The 11730-nt window shown below is 49.3% G+C and overlaps 1 protein-coding gene across 1 annotated transcript; it reads right to left on the bottom strand.

Moving 5' to 3' along the window:
- Positions 1-1357: 1357 nt before the first annotated feature.
- On the bottom strand, positions 1358-11493 carry LOC127485421 (uncharacterized). The gene has a single exon (XM_070065957.1). It carries the CDS (start codon positions 11427-11429, stop codon positions 9924-9926), a length of 1506 nt encoding a protein of 501 aa, XP_069922058.1. The 5' UTR covers positions 11430-11493; the 3' UTR covers positions 1358-9923.
- Between the last annotated feature and the right edge of the window lie 237 nt (positions 11494-11730).

Genomic DNA, 11730 nt, shown 5'->3' with positions numbered 1-11730 from the left:
TATTCCAGCCTCCTGCTGACGTGCACCCTGGGAGGCAGCAGGTGATGGTTCTAGTCATGGGACCACTGCCGCCCATGTGGGAGACATGGATTGAGTTCTGGGCTTCTGGCTTTGGCCTGGTCCAAGACCCAACTGTTGCATGCATTTGGGGGGTGAACTGGTAGGTGGGATATCTCTATTGGTCTGTTTCTCTGTGTGTCTCTTTGCCTTTCAAACACATAAGAAATTTTTAAAAATTTAAAATAAGAATAAGTATTTTTAAAAATAATATTTTCAGGGGCCAGTGTTGTGACATAGTAGGTAAAGTGGCCACCTTGATGTGTCAGTTTGAGTTCCAGCTTTTCCACTTCTGACCCAGCTCTCTGCTGATGGCCCGGGCAAAGCAGTGGAAGATGGACTAAGTGCTTGGGCTCCTGTACCCACATGGGAGACTTGGATGAAACTGTATGTTAGGGCCTGGCTCAGCCCTAACCACTGGCACCATCAGGGGAGTGAACCGGCAGATGGAAGATCTCTCTGTAACTCTGACTTTTAAATAAATAAATAAATCTTTTCAAAATGTTTTTAAAGAAGAAATTGATTTTTATTGCTATAGAATATTATATGATTATGTTACATTTGTTTATACATTATTTTTTGCCATTTTGCTTTAAATTTTTTATTTTACTTTCTTTAAAGGTTTATTTATTTGAAAGATAGAGTGAGAGAGAGAGAGAGAGACAGAGAAAGAGAACTTCCATTGCTGGCACATTCCCCAAGTGGCTGCAACAACCAGAGCTGGGCCAGGCTGAAGCCAGCAGTCAGGAACTCCATTCTGGCCTACCACATGGGTGACTGGGGTTCAAGCACTTGGGTATCCTCCACTGCTTTCCCAGGTGGATTAACAGGGACCTGGATCATAAGCAGAGCTGCCAGTGCTTGAACTGAGACCCCTATATGGGATGCCAGTGTCACAAGTGGCAGCTTAGCCTGCTGTGCTATAATGCAGTCCCTTGCTTTAAGTGTTTTTTAAAGATTTATTTATTTATTTGAAAGGGAGAGAGAGAGAGAGATGTTCTATATATTGGCTCACTTCCTAAGTGGCGGCAACATCGTCTGGGTCACGCTGAAGCTAGGAGCCAGGACTTCTGTCTGGGTGCAGGGGCCCAAGCATTTGGGGCATCTTCCACTGCCTCCTGAGGTGCATTGGTAGGAAGCTGGCTGGGAAGCAGAGCAGCTGGGACTTGACTAGTGCTCTGAGCTGGGATGTCAGCATCAGAAGCAGACTTAACCCGCTACACTACAGTGCCAGCCACAGCTTTAGTTTAAATTTTATTTTACAGTGCTAAGAACACTTACCATCAGATCCATCCTCTTAACAGATTTTCAAATGTGCGGTGCAGCACAGGCACAGTGCAGGTCTCTAGAACTTCCTCGTTTGTGTCACCTCAGCTTCCTACCTTTTGATTTGGAACTCCCATCTCCCCCCTTCTACTCCCTTGGCAACCACTGGTCACTCTGCCTCTTTGAAACCAACTATTTTAGTTGCCACATATTAGTGGAATCTTGCATGTGTTCTTGCGTGAGAGGCTTATTTCACTTAACATAGTGTCCTCAGGGTTCCTCTTGTCTCACATTGCTGGACTTCCTTCCTTTTTAATGCTGAATAATATTCCATTGTATGTGTATACTACCATGGAGGAAAACCCATGTCTCCTCTGTGCTATACCCCATACCATACAATAAGGCCCTGACTTACGATGGTTTCGCTTGATGGTTTTTCTCGACTCTACGATTGCGTGGAAGCAGTACACATTCAGTAGAATTTGTGCTTGGGATTTTGAATTTGGATCTTCCCTCGAGCGGTGGCAGGCAGCAGGTGCTCTCCTGGCACTGGCTGACAGCAGTGCTAGTCAGCTCTGTGCTCACCGGGGGAACCTGGGGCGTGCTTCGGTGCGTGGTGCTGCTGAGTGCAGCTGCTCAGCAGGTGGTGGAGTCAGTGCATTCTCCACCTGAGATACCTGCAGCCTAGGACGGGTGTATCAGGATGTGCTTCCTGTCTCTCCTGGACTCGCGGGGTTTTCCCCACAGCAGTCCATTTTCCGCAGACACCTCCCCTAAGTTAACCCAGTTCTGGCACTGTGCCAAAGTTGCTGTATGGTAAGGGCTCAGTCCCACAACACTGCCTCCAGCTCTTCAGACTCGAATTGCAGTTGCCGGATCCCTGTGTTACACACAGCTTTCTGTCCATCGTGGCTGCAAATCAGTAGTTCCCAGGACCGCCTTCTTGGGTTTGAGAATTTGCCAGAGCAGCTCACAGAACTCCAGGAGAACACTTTACTGGTGAAGACGACTCAGGAGTAACAGCAAGGCAGAGACCCATAGGCATGCTGTGTGGGGAGGGCTGGTAGAGCCTCCGCAACCTCTCTCTGTGCACACCCTCCACCAGGGTCTCCGCAGCCTGGAAGCCCTCCCCACCACCAAACCTTGTGTGGGTTTTATGTAGGCTTTGTTGCCTGGCCATTAATGATTAATTCAGTGTTCAGCCCCCTCCCCCTCCCTGGAAGAAGTTCATATTTAATTCGTTACAAACTGTTGGGTCAAAGAGTATTGTACCTGTTACTTTACTGTATAAGGCTGAATTATTCTCAAGTACTTCTGGCTAATATTTGGTTTATATTTAAAATCTTTGCCAATCTTGTAGAGATATGTATAGTAGTACTTCCTAGCGGCTTAATTTCTCTGATTATTCATGAAGTTAAGTGCCTTGTTTTGTTTGTGGGCTATTTCCCCTTTATTGAAATGCCTATTTATGTAGTCTATCTTATTGCTTTGTAGAATTCATTTTTATTCTCTGTATGCTAGATACATATCAGTTTCACATATAGGCAAAACATGCATACTGAGGACTCTGCAAAAAGTTAATGGAAAAAATGAAATTAAAAGATAAGTTTGTCAGTCCAGTGCTGTGGCCCAGTGGGTTAAAGGCCCTGTCTGCAGCACTGGCATCCCATATGGGCACCGGTTCTAGTCCCAGCTGCTCCACTTCTGCTACAGCTCTCTACCGTGGCCTGGGAAAACAATAGAGGATGGCCCAAGTCTTTGGGCCCCTGCACCCACGTGGGAGACCAGAGGGAGCTCCTGGCTCCTGACTTTGGATTGGCACAGCTCTGGCCATTACGGCCATCTGGGGAGTGAACCAGCAGATGGAAGACCTTTTTCTCTTTCTCTCTGCCGCTCTGGAACTCTTTCATATAAATAAAAAATAAATCTTTTTTTTTAAATGCTTGTTTTGTTGCAGAAGTTTTTTGAAATCCATGCATAGTGTTTTGTAGTACACATTTCCTTGAACTTTTTGATGGCTGAGTATAGCAAATGTCTTCTACATTGGCTTTTTTAAAATATTTATTTATTTATTTTAGGGTCAGAGTTACACAGAGAGGAGAGGCAGAGAGACAGAGACAGAGACAGAGACAGAGAGAGAGAGAGGTCTTCCAACTGCTGTTTCACTACCCAGTTGGCTGCAATGGCTGGAGCTGAGCCGCTCTGAAGCCAGGAGCCAGGAGCTTCTTCTGGGTCCCCCATGTGAGTGCAGGGCTCCAATCTTCAATCTTGGCCCAGCCCTGGCTGTTGTGGGCATTTGCAGAGTGACCCAGTGGATGAAAGCTCTGTTTCTCTTTCTCTCTCCACACCATCCCCCAATAAATTTTTTAAATTAAGTCTTCAGTTATGATTTTTTAGTTGTCCTTCCCTCCTTCCCCGTAATACTTTTGTTGCTTCATAAGTGTTGGAGTTCCGGTATAAGGCAGTTACACATTTATGCTTATTATGGCTTCTTGAGGAATTAACCCATCAGTCATTGTGCAGTGTCCCCTTGTGTAAATCTCTGAGTGTGCCCCTTCCCTTGACGTTTGCATTGTTATTACTTTAGCCCACACCAGCTTTCTCATGCTTAGTATTTGTCACATCTTTAATCTCTGCATGTATTTGAAGTGAGTCCCTTATAGAGCAAATATAGTTGGATCTTGATTTTTTTAATCTAATCTGACAAATGCTGCCTTTTAATTTGAATCTAAAGATTTATTTATTTTAAAGGCAGAGAGAGAGAGGAGAGACAGAAATCTTCCATGCACTGGTTCGCTCCCCCGGACTGGGGCTGTAGCATGTCCGGGGCCAGGCTGAAGCCAGGAGCCAGGAGCTTTTCTGGGTCTCCCAAATAGATCCAGGGACCAAGCACTTGGGCCATCCTCTGTTGCTTTCCCAGGCCATTAGTAGGGAGCTGGAGCAGAAGTACAGCAGCCAGAACTCAAACCGGTGCCCATAAGGATACCAGTGTTGGAAGCAGCAGCTCATCCCACTATGCCACAGCGCCAGCCCCAGGCCATTTACATTTAACAGCATCATCAGTGTGGCTAGAAATAAAATTTAATATTCTATTTTAATTCCTTTTTGTTCTGGAAATTCTTATATATGTTCTTAACCTATCACAACCTACTTCCAATTACTATTGAGCCACTTTATGTAATAAGTAAGTCCTTTGACACATTTTCCCCTTCATATTTTGGATTATATTTTTTTAAGATTTTATTTATTTATTTGAGAGGTAGAGTTACAGACAGTGAAGGTTGAGACAGAGAGAAAGGTCTTCCTTCCACTGGTTTACTCCCCAAATGGCCACAATGGCCGGAGCTGCATCGATCCAAAGCCAGGATCCTGGAGCTTCTTCCAGGTCTCCCACGTGGGTGCAGGGGCCCAAGCACTTGGGCCATCTCCACTAATTTCCCAGGCCTCAGCAGAGAGCTGGATGGGAAAAGGAGTAGCCAGGACTCGAACCAGTGCCCATATGGGGTGCCCGCACCACAGGCAGAGGATGAACCTACTGTGCCATGGCGCCAGGCCTGGATTATTTTTGTCATATTTTACATCTGCATACACTGCAGACTCCAACACATAGTCATATAATTTTTTTTTGCTTTATTGACTTCTAAAAAATATTTTTTTGAGAGAGAGAGAGAGCAAGTGCTCCCCACCACTGGTTCACTCAATGAATGCCTACAGCGGCCCCGGCTGGGTCAGGGCCAACACCAGGATCTGGGAACACAATTGACATCTCCTGTATGTGTGGCAGGAGTCCACACCTGAGCCATCACCGCTGCCTCCCAGAGTCTGCATCGTGAGATGCTGGAGCCAGGAGCCCATGGCAGGTGTCAGACCCAGGCATTTTAATACAAGATGTGAGCAGCTTAATTGGTGTCTTATTTGCTAGCCAAATCTCGCCCCTTATTGACTTTTAATGAAATTAAGATATGGAATAGGTGTTTGGTCTAGTAGTTACAGTGCTGTTTGGGACACTCACATCATATACCAGAATACCTGGGTTCAGCCAGCGCTGTGGCTCACTAGCCTAATCCTCCGCCTGCAGTGCTGGCACCCTGGGTTCCAGTCCCGGTTGGGGCGCCGGTTTCTGTCCCGCTTGCTCCTCTTCCAGTCCAGCTCTCTGCTGTGGCCCAGGAGTACAGTGGAGGATGGCCCAGGTCCTTGGGCCCTGCACCCACATGGGAGACCAGGAGGAAGCACCTGGCTCCTGGCTTCGGATCAGCACAGCATGCCAGCCACAGCAGTCAATTTGGGGGGTGAACCAGTGGAAGGAAGACCTTTCTCTCTGTCTCTCTCTCTCTCTCCACACTGCCTGTCCAATAAAAAAAAAAGTAACAACAGGAGTCACTGTACACTTACTCCCCATGCAGAACCTCTGTCCTCAATGAGTTGTACTATAAGAATTAAATGTAAAATTTGTTTTCAGTTTGTGTGTGTGTGTGTAGAAATTGTAGAAATCTGCTTAGTATAGAGTTGATCTTCTGTGTATAAAGTTAATTGAAAATGAATCTTAGTGGAGAATGGGAGAGGGAGGAGGAAGTGGGTTGGGAGGAATCACTATATTCCTAAAGTTGTACTTATGAAATTTGTACTCAATAATTAGAAAGTTCCTTTGGGGAAAAAAATCTCTTCTTCCAACTCCTTAAAAAATGATAAAATAAGCACTAGTGCACCCATAGTAATCCCAGTACTCCCAACCCTGAGAGTGCCTTGTAAACCAGGATTCAACAGTGAGGGCAGAATAGGAGGGTGCTGCTCCAAGTCCTCCAGGTCCTCTCCTCAACAGGGAGAAGGTCCATTCCTTACTACTGCCCATAGTGACACACTACAAGAACTGTGTGGGTTCCAGTGCTACCTGTGAGAGAGCGTGCACCCTGCCCTCTGCCATGTGAAGGAACAGTAAGCAGGCCCTCAGGCCCAGCCCAAATGTTGGACACCTTGGTCTTAGACACACTCAGCATCCAGAACTGCGAGAAATATGTTTTTGTTCCTTCAGAATTACTGAGTCTTAGTTACTTTGTTTTAGCAGCAGAAATAGACTAAGACAATAGTCAGTGTCAAACCTAAATGAAAATCTCTCAGCTCATACCTAAGGAATGCCAGCCTGTCAAGACTCAGGTTGATGACAACAGCTGGATAGATCCTGTCTTACAGAAAAGGTAAATTTTCAAATATCAGACCAAGAAAAGATAGTTACAGGCATAACACACTCAAAGTCTCTGGACCCAGAACCTCTTACTATGTCATTAAAATAGAAAGAGAACAAATCAGGATTCTACATTTGTTTCCTATTTTTCCCCTGATTTTATATGCCCCTTCCAAACTCCAAAGCAGCAGGTACAACCCAGCTGTTCCCAAGAAGCTTCCAGCATTGGGTCCTATCTGCACTATTGTTCCTTACCTGGAGATTCTTCATCCTCACTCCTGGGATCATAAATGCTTTTCATGAGCCAATGTCTAGAGACAAAGATACATGCCATAGGTTACCTGAGAGTGTGTCTTGTCCATTCCTCCCTCCATGGGCTCTGTGGACTAGGAGACCTTCGGCAAGCCATTGATCACAGCTTCAAGCCTTCAGGTGAGAAGAGGGGTTGAAGGCCCCACCACTAAACTTCACACCTTGTCCACTGGATGGTGAAGGCTCCAGCCTCCTATGTGATAAGCTCACGATTCCGACTATGGCGGACACTTTGAATAGTAGGATTTCAGCTAACAGACTCTGTGCAAGGCTGAGAGTGAGTATTCTGTGAGCAGCTGCCCAAGGCTGAGCTTGTGTATGAGAAGAAATGAAGAGGACACAGTCTGCCCTGACAGTGACCAGCTGTGGTCAGGATTCCTGTGTCTATCAGTGCAAGACTTTGGGCCCAGGAATTTCAAGACCCTTTGGAAAAACCACAAAATGAAGGTCCTTGGTTCATATGAGGAGGTTAGCAAGGATACCTGGAGGGAGCCCAAACACCACCCCCCCACCTTGTGTTCTGCAACTGCAATGGCCCTGTGCTATGACACTCACTTCAATTTAAACATGTCTCTGGCCAGAAGACCCTTGGCCAATACTATGCAAAAGGACAAGTTGTCAGGTGACCTCCAGAAGCAGGTGATAAATGAATACTGGCCCCTTTTTGGCTCCAGGGGTCAGCTGGGGAACTTTCCTAGGTCTGCCCTCAACCAAAATCTGTCTCAGTGCTGATTCACATCCTGCCAGTGTGAGGAAGAGAAGTAGGCACCTGACTACTGCTGTTTGTCCCTCGTCTCCCTCATCAAGCTCTGTTAGTGTAATTGTCGTCATTCCACAGCCAGCTGGAGAATATGTGGAGAGAGGAGAAAGCTCCTTCCAGGATATTAGGAAGTTCTCGTGCCCAGGCACAAAGGATCCATCCTGCTCATTTCCACTCAGAAGGGGGCCTGGATGTCCTTGCCTGGGTCCAAGTGATGATTGATTCTCCTGACCTTGCTGCCTTGAGGTCCATCCCCATTTCTCATGGTCTCGGTATCCTTGTGTCTTCATTCTGCCTCTAAATATTTGCTCTTTTTTTAAAGGATTTTTTAATTTATTTGAAAGAGTTACAGATAGAAGTAGAGACAGAGCGAGAAGTCTTCCATCTGCTGGTTCACTCCCCAGTTGGCCACAATGACTGGAGCTGCGCCAATCTGAAGCTAAGAGCCAGGAGCTTCTTCCAGGTCTCCCAGGGGCCCAAGGACTTGGGCCATCTTTTAATGCTTTCCCAGGCCATGGCAGAGAGCTGGGTGGGAAGTAGAGCAGCTGGGTCTTGAACTGGCACTCATATGGGATGCCGGCGCTTCAAGCCAGGGTGTTGACCTACTGTGCCATAGCACCAGCCCCAAATCTTTCCTCTCTTAAGGTCTCTCAACTCAAGACTCCAGCTACCAGCCTCTGCTGCAGAATGCTAAGAACCACGACCATGCCTGCACAGCCCATCGCATCATCTTCCTCCCCTTTCGCTCGACACAGCCCTGATCAACAACTCTCTCAACCTCCAGCTCAAGTGGAAGAGACTTAAGGTCCAACTCAAGGCTCTGCCCTGCTTTCTCTCATACAGCACTTTGGGAAGCTGTTCCAGAATTCTTAGAGCCTCGATTTTTATCTTCAGCACTTTGAGCAAGGTGGGGGGCCTTTGAGAAGCATTGGAAAGCTAGGATCTAGAGATGAATGATTTCTAGGTCAGTTTTTTGAGGTAAACAAATGACCATTTTCAGTGAAACAGTCTCATTGTTCTGTTTTCTGGGAAAATATTGACAACTATGGATAATCAAATTCTACTAAAAGGCAATATTATATATAGAAATGCTTCTTAGAAACTTGTGTATTTTAAAGGCAGAGAGAGACAGAAATCTTCCATGTAACAGCCAGGGCTGGGTCTGGCAGAAGCCAAGAGCCAGTTACTTAATCTGGGTCTCTTACATGGTGCAGAAACCCACATACTTAACCCATCACCACTGTCCCCCAGAGTGTGCCTTAGCAGGTAGCTGGAATCGAAAGCAAGAGCCGGAACCCAACCCACCCTGGGCGCTGCAGTATGGGATGTGGCATCCCAGGTAGTGTTACCTGCCAGATGCCTGCCACTCCAATAGGAATCATAGACTGCAGTTTGGCTCATTTTATATTTGTGTTAGAACAAACACCTTGTTTTCTTGCAAAGCTCTTCAGAAGCAGCCAACCCTGTTTCAGTCTGGAGGTGCAGTAGGACATGATGGAGGTTGTTCAGCCTCACGGCTGAGTTTACCTTTCCCCATCTTTCAGTGAGTGTCCAACCCTCTGTCCTTCCAGGAAGGGAGCCACGTGTCCAGCCTGATGCACAGTCCCCTAACTAAGCCTCTAGTTACTCCTCACAGAAACCACAACTAGGCTAAGTGAGGGAAGGCCAGTTTGTCACTGGAGCATGGTATTTCCTGTTCTTGGAAGCATTATCTGAGGGTCAAGACTAGACCTCTGTGGAGAGGGAGTGAATTTTCCCCATCTCAGCCTGGAGGCTCCTCCTTTCTCAGATTCCTCCCAGAACTGGGGTCTTAACTGCAGAAGCAAGGAACCCTGCCCAGCTGTCCAAGCTGTAGCATGGCTGGGAAGATTAGTTCTGAGACCTCTGGCACAGGAGAATGGTTAATGGAGGTTAGGGAATGTGCATCAGTGTCCAGTACTGAGGGAGAAAGGGATCTGGCATTCCCACCATCTCAGCCCCCACAGTCACTCCACACAAAGAGGCAAGAACAAGGGTTTCTATCACAATTGAGTCAAACTCATAGTCTAAGGTCAGAGTCTGTCCTGGGCAGAACAGGTGTGAGGGGGAGTCCATGGACTTGACCTGAACTACAGCTCCCAGTTGTCAGGCTGAGCATTGGCAGCCTCACCAGCAGTGGCTCCATGTACAGTGTCGCACAAAGCAGCTGGGGCCTTTGAAGACCGGGAATAGGGTACTGAAGAGGGGGCTCTCTTCCCAGTCCACTGGTGTGGCTGCCACCAAACTGGGCACAATGGCACTGAGGATGGGTGGGCTGACAGAGAAGCCGTGGTTGGGGTCTGGAGTGTACTCGGTCCACGTGAGCAAGGCTCACTCAAACTGGATGGAGATCGTGGTGACTGAGCTGGCGGGCAGCTGAATGAGCATCTCCAGGAGGTGGGGCTGCAGGCAGTCCTGGGCAGGCTGGTAGTGGATGTAACTTGGTTTCTTCTCCTTGCCCTTGGATGTGATGGTGAGCGTGTGCACGTAGAGCTGCAGGTACCAGGGCACAGTGTCCAGCAGCAGCACGGGGAAAACGCGGTATGGGTGGGTGTTGTACAGCAGGGTGCTCAGCTGCCCCTTCTGCAGCCCGTAGCCACTCACATAGTGCTGGGCGTGCAGGAAGGGCACCGGTGGGGCCTTGCTCTCTGGGGTCTCTTCCACTTGAGCTGGAGGTTGAGAGAGTTGTTGATCAGGGCTGTGTCGAGCGAAAGGGGAGGAAGATGATGCGATGGGCTGTGCAGGCATGGTCGTGGTTCTTAGCATTCTGCAGCAGAGGCTGGTAACTGGATGGCCAGTAGAACATTCACTGGGTGGTATCGGTGTGGATATGGCCAAAAAAGAGCTCCTCCACCAGATGGTCCAGGTTGTGGCACAGGTACTGCTTCTCCACCCAGACCAGCTGCAGCTCATGCATGTGAAGTTCACGGCTTTGGTGTACTCGCAGCCATTCTCCTCCCACCACAGGTCATAAGCCACGTCGTGCACCCAGGGGGTCCCCACGGCCAGGAAGCCCGGGCACCAGTGGTTCATGCGCTGGCTGAGCTGCTCAGTGACCACCTCTGAATGGCAGATGACCTGCCCGCTGTGCAGCTGGCAGTCAGCTTCCATGCCACCACGGATGATCCAGGAGGCCTGGCAGAGGCGGATCTTGCCTTGGATGATGAGAGTGTAGGTGGGGTTTGTTGCATTGGTTGCTGCCATAATAAAACTGGTAGGCCTGAAAGGTGTTGTGGTAGAATCTGGAAGACTGGGTGAGGAACTCTGGACCTGATCTGACTTCGGGTCTGACTCCACCTGGCCCATGGAGACCCAGTGGCCCTCAATGGTGGGTGGCATCTGCATGGTGATGTGCACGCCATTGTGCAGATGTTTCAGCATGTGATGGCACTGGGATTCCTTGAAAGCCCTCCAGGCACTCTTGTCCAAGGACCTAGGACGGGTCCTGCTGTCTAGATGAGAGAGAGAGCAGAACCCTCTCCCAGCCTGTGCAGCAGGAGGGCCAGGAACAGGTATCTGAACAGGAGGCGACACGTCCAGGACATCTCCAGTGCTCCTCGGGGCGCGCCTGCTCGCCATGCTCCAAACCAGTGCTTGCACAGCCCCGCAACTCGGCGCGAACCGCCCTCCGCCTCCAGCCGGGTCCAGCGAGTGCTCAGGCATGGGGCGCGTTCCGACACCACTCCTTGGCTGCAGCCTGCGGGCGGCCGGAATAGACCCCAGCCTCAGGCGGCTGCAGAGCACCCCATACCCGGTGGGCACAGTGCAGTGGTGCGAGGCACGCACTTGCTCAGCACTGTCAGGCCACGGTCCGTGGCCGGCCCGCGTCCACATCATGGCCTCTTGGCGAGCCGCCCCGGCCTCTCCTCGCCCGGCCCTGTGTTCCCCACTTTGTTCGGCAGTGGAGAGAGGGGCCCGGAGCTGCAGCCCTCCCCTTCCCCCACCTGTGGCCCCCGCCCAGGCTGCCAGCCCTGGCACTTACTGCCATCATCCTCCGGGTCCATGCCGCCGCTCGACCCAGCTGGTGGCAGCTGTTGGCCCCATGCTGAGGCCACTGCTGGCCCGGGGCCACCCCTACCACTGCCACTCCAGCTCCTGTGGTCCCCACTGGGCTCCATGCATGGTGATCCTCCTGCAC

This window comes from Oryctolagus cuniculus, chromosome 21 (assembly GCF_964237555.1).
Source record: "Oryctolagus cuniculus chromosome 21, mOryCun1.1, whole genome shotgun sequence".
Taxonomy (NCBI): Eukaryota; Metazoa; Chordata; class Mammalia; order Lagomorpha; family Leporidae; genus Oryctolagus; species Oryctolagus cuniculus.
The sequence above is the reverse complement of the archived record's forward strand: the minus strand, read 5'-3'. Positions and strand labels throughout refer to the sequence as shown.